This window comes from Odocoileus virginianus, chromosome 20, assembly GCF_023699985.2.
Source record: "Odocoileus virginianus isolate 20LAN1187 ecotype Illinois chromosome 20, Ovbor_1.2, whole genome shotgun sequence".
NCBI lineage: Eukaryota > Metazoa > Chordata > Mammalia > Artiodactyla > Cervidae > Odocoileus > Odocoileus virginianus.
In genome coordinates, this window is record NC_069693.1 from 11,979,779 (window position 1) to 11,993,884 (window position 14,106).

General features: G+C 53.0%; 2 protein-coding genes across 2 annotated transcripts; both read left to right on the plus strand.

Annotated features, from left to right (window-relative positions):
• Window positions 1-4,909: 4,909 nt before the first annotated feature.
• On the plus strand, window positions 4,910-8,991 carry CCNP (cyclin P). The gene is made up of 6 exons (XM_070450880.1): window positions 4,910-5,191; window positions 6,593-6,682; window positions 6,760-6,915; window positions 7,524-7,682; window positions 7,876-8,027; window positions 8,748-8,991. The coding sequence occupies exons 1-6, from the start codon at window positions 4,910-4,912 to the stop codon at window positions 8,911-8,913; spliced, it is 1,005 nt and encodes a 334-aa protein (XP_070306981.1). The 3' UTR covers window positions 8,914-8,991.
• A 2,569-nt stretch (window positions 8,992-11,560) lies between these two features.
• On the plus strand, window positions 11,561-14,035 carry TTC9B (tetratricopeptide repeat domain 9B). Its single transcript, XM_020913209.2, has 3 exons — window positions 11,561-12,038; window positions 12,606-12,788; window positions 13,816-14,035. Exons 1-3 carry the CDS (start codon window positions 11,624-11,626, stop codon window positions 13,923-13,925), a joined length of 708 nt encoding a protein of 235 aa, XP_020768868.1. The 5' UTR covers window positions 11,561-11,623; the 3' UTR covers window positions 13,926-14,035.
• The last annotated feature ends 71 nt before the right edge of the window (window positions 14,036-14,106 follow it).

Consider the following 14,106-nt stretch of genomic DNA (forward strand, 5'->3'; position numbering starts at 1 on the left):
ACACTTTATTGTCTGAGCCACCAGGGAAGTCACTTGTCCGATACAAAGTCGTTAGAGGATCAGTGGGATGTGGTGGCTGTCAACCGGGGGCACCTCAGGTGGGTTCATAACCCTCGGGGCTCTGCGCCCTTCTGGCGCCTGGCCCTCTAATCCTGGAGCTCCTTGCAGCCACTGGGCCAGGGCTGTCCCTGCTGAGCCCTGGCACAGATGAATTTAATGTCAGATTTTGCCAGAAGGTGTTGGCCTTCACACACCTGGAGTCTTTGAGGTCGTAAATGAGAGTAGAGGAAAAAATCAGATCCTAGAACAAAAACTCAAGAGATTCTGTTTTCTAATTTTATACGAATGTTATTGAGCTATAAAATGTGTTCTGGTGGCCATTTGAGAAACGGCAGAGAGGCTTATAAAGAGAAGCCTTCTAATAGCAACTACACTCTGATAAAGAGAATTTTTTTTTTTAATAAGGCCTTCTGGTGCAGGCCCTGGAGGTGACCAGTGCCCGTTTCTTGTCACATCACACTGTCACTCAGACCTCTTTGTGGGTCCGACCCGCATCTACCTCAGCCAGTTAGCGCTTGTCTCGTGTCCACGGACGGGCTCCCAGAGGCTGCTAAGCTGCCGCCCTCCATTGAACGTATCCCCTTAGAAGTAGTGGTGGTGCTTGTGTCACTGGCAGAACTTTTCCCGAAGTGCTTTAGAGGGAAGAATTTTAATAAAATTCCATCAATTATGAAAATTAACTTTTGAATAGGTTGATCTTTTGTTGTGTGCGTGTAGACAGTTTCACAAGTTTTGTGAAAGGAGAAGGAAAGTCAGAACCACCCCTGGTCCTGAGCACTTGAGCAGTCATTCTGGCCCTCACGTCACCCCTGTGCCTATGATGTCAAGCTGCTGGGTTCCATCCTGCTGCATCTTGCCACATCCTGCCGGCGTACCAACACCAGTAGAACATGCTGGGTCATTGGTAGAAACGAGATCCTTCCTCAGCTCCTGTTTTGCATCTGAAGGACTCCTTGTGAACACTGTTGTCACACCTCCAGCCGCTTCACAAACTTCTTTCTCCAGGTGGAGGTGCCTCACCCAACTCTGCTGACCACCCCCCCCATCCCACCCCCGGCCCATGGCAAACATTTACTTCGTTTCCAGTTTGTTTGCTGCTGTCAGCAATAATGTAATAAACCTCAGTGTAACAATCCATCTTACTGCGCTTGTGCTTTTTAAATTTTTGTGGCGTAGAGTTGCTGTATTTTAATACATGTCAGATAGCTTTTCCCCAAAGCGTAGCAATTCAAGTATTTTAAACTTAATTTTGAAGTAACTGCAGGTCCTTTGAAAACTTTTGAAACTTTCAAAATTAGTACCACAGTGATTCTAGGACTGGGGCAGGAAATGTTCAAGATGAATTCAGAGCATCTTGTGCTGGAACGTAAGGACCTGCTGAAACCAAAACCTCACTGATGGGGCAGGTGAAGGGGCATGGGAGCCAAGGGGGAAGATCCCCCCAGTGGCCACAGCTGAAAGCAATTTGAGCAACAATAAATAGCATAATACTGGGTTACACCCAAGGGGTAAAATAAATGAATCTGTGCTGATGGAAATGACCTATGGTGGGAAGAGACATACCTGCACAGACTTCCAGATAATTTCTGTAAATACTCTGCCTCCAAGGAGGCGAAACACCACCACCACTACCACCATTCCTCTGATACAGGCTGCAAAGACACTCCCAAAGTACAGTGTGAAAAGTGGGGGAAGGTAGCTTTCCAGTGGAGAAAGTGAAGCTGTGTCAGCCAGGTGATCAAGGTCAACATCACAGTAGTGGATCATGTGGGCAGCGTGCGCCTTTGATAGGCGATTAGAATGTTACTTTACCCCTGGGCTCTTTCTCCCTAAAACGCATACTCTCGATCTAATAGAAGATAGCCACCAGAAAAATTCCAGCTGAGGGATGTTCTGCAAAAGACCTGACTACAGGTTCTTAGAACTGTCAAGTTTCAAAAAAAGGAAGCCTAAGAAGCCATCAACCAAAAGAAGCCAATGAGGTCCTAGGACAGAGAAGACACTAGGTAAAAATTCAGGAAGTCTGAAGAGTGCATGGGTTTGATAATACTGTGCCCATACTGGCTTTCTAAACTGTGACAAACAGGCCACACTAAAGTATTCATAGGGGAAAGTGGGTATAGGGTATATGGGAACTCTGTCCTCTTTACAACTTTCCATGAATCTCCAAAATTTTACTTTTTAAAAGTACAAAGAATTTTCACCTGCTCTTCACGGAGGTTCGCCGTGACATCCTGCATTGACTTCGCCCCCTATATATTTATATATGTCTGTCCCCATACCAGCACATTCTCTTAACCACAGTCCAGTTACCAAAGTTCAGAAGTTAACATTGAGACAACGCTTTTCTCTTGGACTTAATCAGATTTTCATTAATGATCACATTAGGGTCCCTGAATACAAAAGAAAGTCCTGGCCAATGACTCAGTCCAAACCTAACGTGCTGCATTTCCACTGTCTGGTTTGAAGCTCACAGGACAGTTATTTGGCAGTGTGCCTGTGCTTACTCGCTTCAGTTGTGGCTGACTCCGCGGCCCCCTGGACTGTGGCCCACCAGACTCCTGTCCATGGGATTCCCCAGCAAGAATACTGGAGTGGGTGGCCATGCCCTCCTCCAGGGGATCTTCCTGGCCCAGGGATGGAAACTGTCTCCTGCCTTACAGGCAAATCCTTTACCCACTGAGCCACCTGGGGAGCCTGGTTATTTTGCAGAATGCTTCTTGATCAGGGTTTGTGGCCTGATGTTTCTTTGTGGTTACATGTAAGCTATTTTTGAAAGAACTTCCTTGAAATGAGGTGCCCTTCTTGGTATATCCTATCAGGAGGTATGTAGGCAATCTGTTCTGTTTCTGGTGATGACTAATTCCTCAGTTAAGGTGTCTGTCAGATTTCGCCTCTGTAAAGTTACTACTTTCCCCTTGTAGTAATTTTGTTACAGCATGTCATTCTATTGTGCTTCACTTTATTGTGCTTTGCAGAGACTGCATTTGTTGTTGTTGTTGTTACAAATTGAAGGTTTGTGGCAACCTGTTTTCAGATGATGGTTAGCATTTTTTTTCAATAAAGTTTTTTTAAATTAAGGTATGCACATTTTTTCTTCAGACATAATACTGTTGCACACAATAGACTACAATAATGTAACACAACTTTTACATACACTGGGAAACCAAACAAAATTTGTGTGACTCACTTTATTGCAATATTTGCTTTACTGAGGTGGTCTGGAACCAAACCCGCACTATGTCTGAGGTCTGCCTCCCACTGCGTAGAGGTCCTCTGAGCATATACATATCCGGGTTCTCATTGGGTTCAGGCAACAGGAACGGCAAGTGCAAAGGTCCTGAGGCAGGCAGGTGTCTGATGTGTTTGGGGAACATAAAGACAGAGTGTCTCAAGGAGTGAAGGCATAGGAAGAGTAGAAGGAAATGAGGTTAAACAGGTAACAATGGGCCAAAAGGACCTTGGGCCCAAGGTAAGATGTTTGAGTTTTAAGTATGACAGGAAGCCACTGGTTCAGCATCTCACACTCTTTGTTCACTTTTCCCACCTCACTGACCTCTCACTGCCTGAAAATAGCAAGCTTTCCTGCCTTAGGGTCTTTGCTCATGATTCCCCCACTCCCCACCCCCCCACACACACCTGGAACATTCTATCCTCTATCTGCATTTCTGGCTCCTCTTACAGGTTTCAGTTTCAACATGACCTCCTCAGAGAGGCCCTTCCTGTGTGTTCACTCATTCATTCAACAAATATTTATGTACTGACACTGGCAAGTCGCCTTGAGGCACTGAGAATGCAGCAATAGAAACAAAACTTAGATAGGCCCTGCCCTCATGGGGTTCACAGTCTAGTCAGGAGGGAGACAGCAAGTAAGGCAGTAAATGCTAAGGCAAAAGTATGTGCATAGAATGGGAACAGGAGATGCTCAGGATGTCGCTTTTCATGCAGAAGGAGGTATCTGAGGAAACACTTTGCAGGAGGTGAAGGATCTCTGAGGGAGGAGGTTCCAGACAGAGGGAACAGCCAGTGCAAAGGCCCTGAGGTAGAATTGTGCCTGATGTGGGTGAGGCTGAGCCAGGAAGCCAGTGTGATGGGAGAGGAATGAGGGGGATAGGAGATGGGCTCGAAGCTATGTTTGGGGGTGGGAAGATAATATAGGGCCTCTTGGACTTTCAACTTGAGGGCTATGGGAGCCCACAATGTTTTGAACAGAGGCAGAGCATGATGTGATGTATTAGGGGTCACAGCGTCATTTCTGGCTGCACAATGGGTGGCAATTGTGGACGGTGACTACAGGAAAAGCAGTGAAGAGGTCACTGCACTAACCCAGACTGATTGTCACTGACTCGTGAGGATCAGCTCCCCTGGAAGCTGTGGGTTTGGTAAAGGTAGTACTCCCGTGGTCGTTACCACGGGCTTATCCCTGAATACCCACCACAGGGGACAGAGGCCTTCTATCAATGTTTGTTACATGATTTTATAGCTCCCATGCCTTGAGCTTTTAAGGTTTTAATCCCTGTGCTGGACATTTAACAATCTTACAAATTCCTCAGGACCACTGTGTCGGGTAAGTTTTGAAATCCCTACTCTATCGCTGAGGAGAGTGAGGCTCACAGGGCTGGCTTTTGATCATATAGTAAGTAGCAGAAAGAGGGTTTGAGCCATCTGCCTGACCTAGAGAGTCTGGATGGGGCAAAGCCAGCCTGTGTAGCATTTCATCTTTGCCTCTGCACCTGCCCAGGTGAAGCGTGCTCAGCACGCATGCGCCCACGCGCATTTAAAGCACCTGTCGCGGGTCCTCCACTCCAGCAGGAAGAGGCAGGCGCTCGGCTTGACGCCAGCCCAAAGGATGCTGGTGAGATACAGGAGCCAGGTTCCCGCCTCTCAGCTTGGGCCTCTCCAGGCTCTTGACCCCAGCCCCTCTCCCTTGCAGAGTCCAAACGCGTCCCTTGACCCAGAGCCTCGGAGCACCTCAATCCCTGACGGCATCCCAGGGGGCAGGAGCATCTCCCCAGGATGCCCGGAGAGGCCCCTGGGGCCTTGCGCGCCGCCAGGGCTGGAGGAGGCTCTGAGCGCTCTGGGGCTGGAGGGAGAACGTGAGTACGCCGGGGACATCTTCACCGAAGTCATGGTGAGTGGGGTTGGGGTGGGGTGGGGGGAACACTAGTGGACCAGGGGGCTTTGGGCAACTCTAGCGCCGCCCACATCCCTAGAGGGCAGCAGAGGCGACGTTCGGGTTGGAGGAAGCCAAAGTTGACTCGCAGCGCCCACTCAACACGTCTTCCCTAACTCCCACCTCAGCAGCCTCTCCCGTCACTTCCCACTGACTTTGCAGCCTTTGCACCGCTGCCACCCACAACTTCTTGGCCTTTTTCTCTTGCACTGTACCTGTGTGGAATGCCCTTTCCCAGCCTCCCCAGCTGTTTGCAGCCCCTCCCTTTGGTACTGCATAATCCCTCACATTGACCCACTTATCAATTATTCAGTGAGTTATTAACAAATGTTTCTGAGCATGTTCTAGGCACTGGGGATACTGTGATGGACAACACAAGACAGTCTGCCTCAATGAGCGGAGACAAACAAGCAAATGTAGGCAATAATTTCAGAAGGGCCACAAAAACCAAAGCGCAGGCTATCGTCCACAGATACTGTCTGAGACAGGCATTGCCAGAAGAAATACTGAAGGGATGCGGTTTATTTAACATCTTGTGAGCATCTCTCCCACCCCAGGGTCTCTGTTAGGAACCAAGATATAGCTGTGATCTGGACAGAAATCCCTGCCCAGCTGGCAGTCTAGTGGGGCAAAAAGACAAAACTTTGAAGTAAACACCAGATATCTCCAGGCTGAAAATACCATGAGGAAAATAAAGCAATAAGATAGAGATGATAGGGTGCATGGAAAAGTATATAAAAAGTTGGGGAAATTTTAGCTGAGACTGGAAGGACTGAGAAGTCAGAAATGCAAGGAGTGGGGAGTGACCATTTCAGCTGGTACATAAGTGCAAAGGCCCTGAGGTAGGAATGAGGCTGGCAGAGTCCAGGACCAAAAGAAGTAGCTTAAGTGTGGGTTTTGGGGGGGAGAGAGGGGACAGGTGATGCTGGAGCAGGGCCGGAGTCAGGGCAATTAGGATTTTCTCTTAAGGGTACTGAAAGCCACGAAGGGTTTTAAGCTGGGGAGTTCCTTGGTCAGATTTATACTTTAGAAAGACCCTCTGGGTGCTCTGATGATGGGTTGAGGGTTGGTGACTAAGATTGGAGTCTGGGAACCCAGCAGAAGATGCCCAGTAATGAAGTCCTGTGGCCTTGGGGGCTAGACTGGAGAGCTGGAAAGTGAGGCGTCCAGAACAAAGTCCAGGGTTCTAGATGGGGACACGCAAGAGGAGTGTATTCGGGGGAGACGTTAGAGGCCAGTTTGTATGTGGCACTCGTGACGTCCAACTGATGCGAGGAGACTAGAGCACCCAGGGCTGGAGCCCGGGAGGGGCGCCAAGGCACAGGTGTGGAGACTGAGGCCGTCCTTGCCTGACCGCAGGTGTGCCGCGCGTTGCCCCCGAGGGCCCTGCCCCGCACCGTGACCCCGGAGATGCGCGCGCTAGTGGTGGATTGGCTGGTTCAGGTGCACGTACGTAACCGGGAGGGGGCAGGGAGGGGCCTGCGTAGCGGTCTAGAACCTTAGTGCTCACTCGCGCCCCTCCCCAGGAGTACCTGTGTCTGGCGGGGGACACGCTCTACCTGGCCGTGCACCTGCTTGATTCCTACTTGCGCGCGGGCCGAGTGCGCCTACACAGCCTGCAGCTGCTGGGCATGGCCTGCCTGTTCGTGGCGTGCAAAGTGGAAGAGTGCGTGCTTCCCGAGGTACTTCCGGGGCGGGGCTTGGGAGGGTGAAGCCCTTCCTCCCCGCCTCACAGATTAAACGCCTGGTGTGTGCCAAGCAAGCTCTTTACCTAGTCTCAGAATCCCAGCATGTCTCTATGTGGTAGAGGCTACCAATGTGTCCTTTTAACAGAGGAAGAGACTGAGGCCCAGAGCGAGGAAGATATTTGCCAGAAGACAAGCATTTGAGACTTGGACTCAGTCTTGAGTAGTTAGTAGCTATAGTCCTTCTTGAGTGTATTTAACATGCATAAACTCAGTGACTTATCAGAACTGCCTGGTGAAACAGGAAGTCATATCTCCGGTTTTATGTGAAGACACTGAATCTCAGAGAGCTTCAGTGGATGTCCATGTCAGACAGTGAGCAAACGGTAGGGTTTGAGGTCAGGAACCCAAGTCTATCTGGCTGTGAAGCCTCTGCTTTCCGTGACTTCCAGACAGCAAATCAATGGCCCCATTTTACAGACCAGAAACTGAGGCCCAGAACGGGGACTGAAACGATCCCAGGCGCTCAAGTTCAGGGATTAACGAGCTAGGGTCCAAGATTTCCCCACCTCTTCCCCCCCGCCCCCCCCCCCCCCAATTCCCAGCCCTCCTCCCTCTGTCTCCTGGGCGCTGGCTCCTTCTCGCGGGCCGAGCTTCTGCGCGCGGAGCGCCGCATCTTGAGCCGCTTGGATTTCCGGCTGCACCATCCGGGCCCGCTACTTTGCCTCGGGTTGCTTGCTGCGCTGGCCCGGAGCGGCCCCCAGGTGCACGGGGTAGGACGGAGCGGCCTCGTGGGTAGGGGCGTGGCGTGGCTTGTGCGGGTGGGCGTGGCCTCGCGGGTAGGGGCGTGGCCTCGCGGGTAGGGGCGTGGCCTCGCGGGTAGGGCGTGGCTTGGGCGGGCGGGCGTGGTCTCGCGGGTAGGGGCGTGCCCTGACACGCTCCCCGCGGAAACTGCAGGTGTTGCTTCTCGCCACTTACTTCTTGGAGCTGTCTCTGCTAGAGGCCGAAGCCGCAGGGTGGGAGCCGGGTCGCCGTGCAGCTGCGGCGCTGGGCCTGGCTCACCGGTTGCTCGACGGAGCGGGTTCCGGGCCTGAGCCGGCGCTTTACAGGTATGGCCGCTGTGGAGGGTCTCTGTGGCTGCAGGGCCTACCTTCTTTGTCGCCGTCTTTACGGTCTCAGAGAATATGAGACAGTTGTGTGGGGGCGGGGCTAGACTTGTTTCCTGAGTGCGAGAGAGAATGGGGTGACTGCCTAGTCTGGGTGGTATTTGCTTTTCTCTGGAGGTGTCTCAGAGAATGGGGTGTTTGTACAGATTTGGGGGCCCTGAACCTTGTCCTAGGGTGAAAAATAGGATTTCCTCAGGCCCAGAAGATTCTCTAAGTGCGTTCCAGAGTTGCGAATGAGGGGTCTGCAAGCCTCCAGTTCCCCAACTCTCCTCCTGGCCGCGAATGGGATTACCCTTTAGCTGCTCGAACCCCTCATCTTGTTAACCGTGCCACCGCGGGGCAGAGTGATCATCTTTTCCTCCAGCTCATGTCCCTGGGGTGGAGCTGGATGTCTGTCCACCCTCAGCCCCACTCCTTCCCTCTCCGCGGGTCCTGGCTCTCCCATAGCGGCGCCCTGAGGGCAGAACAGAGGGTCCGCCCCTCGGCGCCCCTCCAGTCGCTCTAGAGGATGAGTGGCGTGTCCGACCCCGAGAGAGCCCCTGAGCAGCCCCGGGGACCCGAGTCAGCTTGTCTTCTCAGCCTCGAGCCCCAAGTTCCGAGGACAGGTCGTGTCCTGTCCCCCGCTATTCTTGCCCCACCTCCGTTTCTGTCTCTCCACCGCAGCCGAGCGGAGCTGGGCCCGCTCGAGCGGTGCATGGTCCGCGCTGCGCTCCGAGGCCCCGCGCCCGGCCGCGCCGCTGTCTTTCTCAAGTACGCGCGGCCCCAGCGCCAGGGCACCAGCCTCGCCGCCGCCTACCTGCTCCGCCACTCCCTACCGGGGCCTCCCTGAGCCCGGAGACCCCAGCAAAAAAAGACTCTCTCCTTGTGCGTCGGTTTCCCACTTCAATAAAAAAAGTTTTTATTCCGAGCGCTCTCTATCCTCAGTGGCCAAATTCTGGCCCTTCTCTCGTTTTTGATTGGTTATTTCCCGGCCCTCCCACTTACCTGATTGGATGTTCTCACCGAGGCCTTTAATGGCTGCTGGGAGACGAGATGAGAATTCTGAATTACGCCGCCAGGGGGCACTGGCGGGCTTTCACAAGCGCTGCTGGGCTGGGAAAAACGCGAATCTCAAACGCAAATACTTGCGGGAGTTAGAGACGCTGAGAAGAAGATAGCAACGCGGGCTAATGAACCTCGGTCTCCGGGTTGAGGAGAAGCTAGGAAGAAGGGCGACTGTGAGAAACTGAGAATGCCTATCCTAGTCATGAAGAATGTCACCTTCATGGTGCCAGGTTTTCAGATTTCGTTCGTAAGGGAAGTTGAAAATCTGCAATTCCATAAATATCTCTGCTTTTATATGTTGGCAACTCATTCAGTATTTTTAACGGTTGCACAAATCCAACACATCACATATACTGGCCTGCGAGGGTCATCAGTTTGTGATCGTATGGGCCTTGGATAGCAAGAGTTTGTTAAATGGGGTCTGGTTTATTTAACCTCTGAAGTGCCACGGTGTCAGTGGGTATAATTATAGTACCGACCTCATAGTGGTGTGATGAGGCCGTGAGTTAACAAAAACGTAAAGCTTTAGGACCGTGCCTGACACCTCGGAGGTACTGTGAAAGTACTAGCACTGCATCCTAGTAGAACTGTGAGCTAGTACAGTTGTCCCCTCTTTCTATTGAGCCAGTAGCACTCAGACATTAGTAGGTTTGCTCAGAAAATAATTGTTATGAATCAGTGGGTTTCTACGTTTTTAATTAAAAACACACCCGAGGTGCAGAAAGGTGACTGATGCTGTTCTGGAAATCAGTCTCGGGAATATTAGACTCTTAACCAAGCCTAGGTTTGGAGGTGCTGAGAGGAGGAAGTTTTTACCACTGAGGTGTTCAAGTTTGGAGGATCAGGGAGAGACTCAGTACAATAAAATATAGAAATTCAGTTGGAATGAGAAGTTGTTATGTTCAGGTTTGGGTCTGTTGGGTGGGAACTGCCATGGGAAGGGAAGGGAACAGTGGAAATGCAGGGTTGGTGTTTAGGAATGAGACCCAGGCTAGGGTCTTGGTGGGGGTGGTAATGGTGCTATACATAGTGCTATAATGGTGCTATACATACTCATTCATTCCACAACTATTGGTGAATATGCCAGGACTTCCGTGGTGCTCCAGTGGTTAAGAATCCACCTTACAATGCAGGCAATGCCAAGTTGACTCCTGGTTGGGGAACTAAGATCCCTCATGCCTCAAAGCAACTATGCCCACACACTGCAACTAGAGAGCCCATGCGCCATAAGGAAATATCCTGCATGCTGCAACTAAGACCCGGTGGAGCCAAATGACATAAGTGAAACTAGTTTATGTGGACGTTGACTCGGAGTCAGGTACTTACAATCACATATCTCACAAATGTCTCAAAAATGATAAGGAACACTGGCTGCTATCTGGTCATTACTGTACTACATGCTCTACCCCGTGCTACATGCTTTACCTACATAACATGATTCAGCTCCTACAGCTCCTTGGGAGTCAGCTCACTTGTTACCTGCATGTTACGCAGAAGGAAAGTGGAGGAAGACCGAGGAGCTTGGTCAAGGTCTCAGCCCCGAGTAAGCGGCTCAGGAGGGCTGAGGGACACTCACTCACTCTGGTCTTCTCTCGAAAATCTCTCATGTGTTTCTTTCTCTGTGCATTTTTTTTATTACTGTGATCCTCATGCTGCACTGTCACATGACTGCTTTCTCACTGCTTTTTCTACCCAGACAGTGAGCTAGATGCGGGCAGGAAACAGATCTCTCTTGTTCATCGAGTTCTCCCCTCCTTCGGGAAGTCTTCACTCACCATCTCAGCCTATGCTGGGTGCCTCCTGTGGGCCCTCAGAGCTTGTTGTGTTTCCCCCATTACAGCCCTGGCCCCTCTGTCTCTACCTCCCAGGCTGGCCCACTCTGGGCTGCCACTGTCTGATCACCTGTCAGTCTCCGCAGTTGCCTAGGAACCCAGTGAGGGTAGAATCTGAGGTGCATCACCCAGTCCCAGAATTGGGCACAGAAAGATATCAGTCAATATTTGTTTGTTGAATAGATAGACGAGTGTGTTCCACAGTTGCTATTATAGTCCTGTGTTACTGATGAGGATACAGAATCACAGATAATTTAGGTGATTTGTCCAAGTCAACAACTAGTGAGAAAATAAGCAGGAATTTGAATCTGGGCAGCTTGAATCCATGGCCTATGTTCTTACCCAGCTATGCCAGATGCCTACCGGTCTGAAAACCAGCTTTCCACGAGGCTATCTTCCTGCTCTTTTCCCCAGACTTGTTCTTTCCTTCTAGAAAGGTGCGGGAGCTTTGGGCATAAGGGAGGCGAGCAAGCAGCAGAGTGGGGAAGGTAAGAGGAGTGGGAAGAAGGGTATTGAAGAGAGTGGGGTTTTGAGGGGTTTCTCTAGACCCATAGGGGGCAGCCGGAGTCGGCTGTCGGAGGTGCGGGGGCGGAGAAAGGGTGGGGACCAGCCCCGCGGGGGGCGATGCGGTAGCTGCAGCGGCGGCCGCAGGAGTTTCCCACAATGCAGCGCGGCGCGCTGTCCCCGGTGCTGATGCTCAGCGCTGCCCCGGAGCCTCCGCCGCGCCCGCCTCCCGCCCTTTCCCCGCCGGGCCCCAGCCCCCGCCATGGGTCGGCTCGGTCCAGTCCTACCCCAGAGGCTTCGGGAGCCCTGGGTGCGGCGCTCGACAGCAGCCTGCGGGCCGCCGTGGCGTTTAAGGCTGAGGGTCAGCGCTGCTACCGGGAGAAGAAGTTCCGGGAAGCCATCGGCAAGTATCATCGAGCGCTGCTGCAGCTGAAGGCGGCGCAGGGAGCCCGCCCGGGAGGCCTGCCCGCCCCCACCCCCGGGCCCGCCACCAGCCCCGGGCCAGCCCGCCTCAGCGAGGAGCAGCGGCGCCTGGTGGAGAACACAGAGGTGGAATGTTACGACTCCCTCACGGGTACGGCCGTCGGGGAGCGCAGAGGATGCCTATGTGAAAGGCGCGGGACGTGAGAGGCACTCCTCAAGCCTTGGGGTGGGGGCTGGAGGCTCGAAGGGTGGGGTCTGTGAGGTGGGGGGAAGAACTGAAAACTTGATCAGGGAGAGGCGTTGGGAGTCTAGGGGGCCACAGGGATGGAAGGAGCTGGGATGCGGGAAATGGGCTTTGGGCTGCCACCTGCGAATCTCAGGTGATAAAAACTTACCCTGGAGGAGCCATTCAAGGACCCATCCCTCACCACCTCTGAGATCGCCCTTAGTACTCTCCCTAACAGACACCTCTCGGCTAAGCAAGCTCCGAGAGCCCCGCTCTGTGTTTTTCGCGCCCTCTAGCGGCGGCGCAGATTGATTCTGTCTTGATTGGTCAGAAGCTTGGCGTTCCCCGGTGGCCCGAGCAAGCCTGTAGGCTGCGCTCCGCCGTCTGAAAGGGAAGGGATTGATTCTCTGGAGCCTGAAGGCCAGGCTCCTCGAGATCGGCTGAGGCCTCGGTGTCGACAGGCTATGAGAGCACCGGTCCTGCCTCCCGCAGCCTGCCTCCTGCAGTCGGAGCTGGTGAACTATGAGCGGGTGCGCGAGTACTGTCTCAAGGTGCTGGAGAAGCAGCAGGGCAATTTCAAGGCTACCTACCGCGCCGGCATTGCCTTCTACCACCTGGGCGACTATGCACGCGCCTTGCGCTACCTGCAGGAGGCCCGCAGCCGGGAGCCCACAGGTGAGGGGCCGGGTGGGAGCAAGCGAGGGTGGGAGAGAGGAGGAAACAAGGCAAGGAGTCTGAGGGCAGAGCGGCTTCAGGGAGTGCTGTACCCCCTACCCCACGTCCACTCTCTTCCCATCTACTCCTTACACATACACACTCATCCACTCACCTGCAGTCATTCGTGTCCACTCACCTGTCGTTCCTGACATTCACCCAACCACCTCTCTTCGGTCATTAACCCACCCTGATAACCTTCTATTCACCTATTCAGCCACTTTCCTGGCCACTCACAACCTCCCCGCCCCACCCCCCACCCCCCCACACACACACCCCCTCCCCCCGCCAGCAATCTCCATTTACCCCTCCCCACTCAAGCTCATTCACCTACTCACTAACCCATTCACACACTCACCTATTCATTCACCTTTCCTGGCAATGCCAGAGAAGTAGCAGGGGGAGGTGTTGGCAGACCTGGAGGCTTGTTCCTTGCCCTGTGGGAAATCATAGTGTGTGTGTGTGTGTGTGTGTGTGTGTGTGTGTGTGTGCGCGCGTGCGTGCAGTGCCAGAAAATTAGCAGGTTGGCAGACCTGGAGGCTTATTCCTTGCTGGTGGGAGATCATAGGTGGTGTGTGTGTGTCTGTGTGTGTGCACATGGGTGGAGGAGACAGAAGACTCAGTTCTGTATTAATCATCAATGAAGGAGGAGCACAACAGGTGTATGGCCCAGGGTGTGAAATGAGTTTTCCTGCTAAGGGGTTTGGAGAGAACACACTTCCTGCAGTGTCACTGGAGGGTGAGAAGTGCGACAGGAGTCTCTGAGCTCAGGCGTGCCTGGGCGAGGGCACAGTAGATATGAAAGTATGGAGGTGTGACACGTCCTGCTCTGCCTGCTTGGCTGGGCTTTGCGAGAAGGGCTCTGGCGACACAGGCTGTGTGGGGGACCCAGTGGAGGATGGGGACCATGACGTATGAGCCAAGGTGGTGCGGATGTTACCTGCTGCCCCAGGACACACAGATAATACCCTGCCCGCCTCCCCTGCAGACACCAACGTCCTGCGCTACATCCAGCTGACTCAGCTCAAGATGAACCGCTGCAGCCTCCAGCGGGAAGACAGTGGGGCCGGGCCCGGGACTCGGGATGTCGTTGGCTGAGGCCAACCTGGGGGGGACTGTCCCTATTCCCCCCGACCCCACCTCACTTCACCGTGTAACTTCCCCTGACTCGTGTTCTCTGGTAAAGCACTCGTCACTGGTGACCATAACCTCTTTGTGTGGTATTCTTGTGGGGCCCAGGAGGGGACAAGGGCCTAGGCTACACACCCTGGACTCAGAC

Bases quoted from the DNA above. Each gene is read 5' to 3' on its own strand.
- TTC9B (XM_020913209.2), top strand. From the start codon at position 11,624: ATGCAGCGCGGCGCGCTGTCCCCGGTGCTGATGCTCAGCGCTGCCCCG. The intron at 12,039-12,605 runs GTACGGCCGTCG...TGCCTCCCGCAG, and splicing joins ATGTTACGACTCCCTCACGG to CCTGCCTCCTGCAGTCGGAG. The intron at 12,789-13,815 runs GTGAGGGGCCGG...CCTCCCCTGCAG, and splicing joins CCGCAGCCGGGAGCCCACAG to ACACCAACGTCCTGCGCTAC.
- CCNP (XM_070450880.1), top strand. From the start codon at position 4,910: ATGCTGGTGAGATACAGGAGCCAGGTTCCCGCCTCTCAGCTTGGGCCT. The intron at 6,683-6,759 runs GTACGTAACCGG...GCCCCTCCCCAG, and splicing joins ATTGGCTGGTTCAGGTGCAC to GAGTACCTGTGTCTGGCGGG. The intron at 6,916-7,523 runs GTACTTCCGGGG...CCCAATTCCCAG, and splicing joins AAGAGTGCGTGCTTCCCGAG to CCCTCCTCCCTCTGTCTCCT.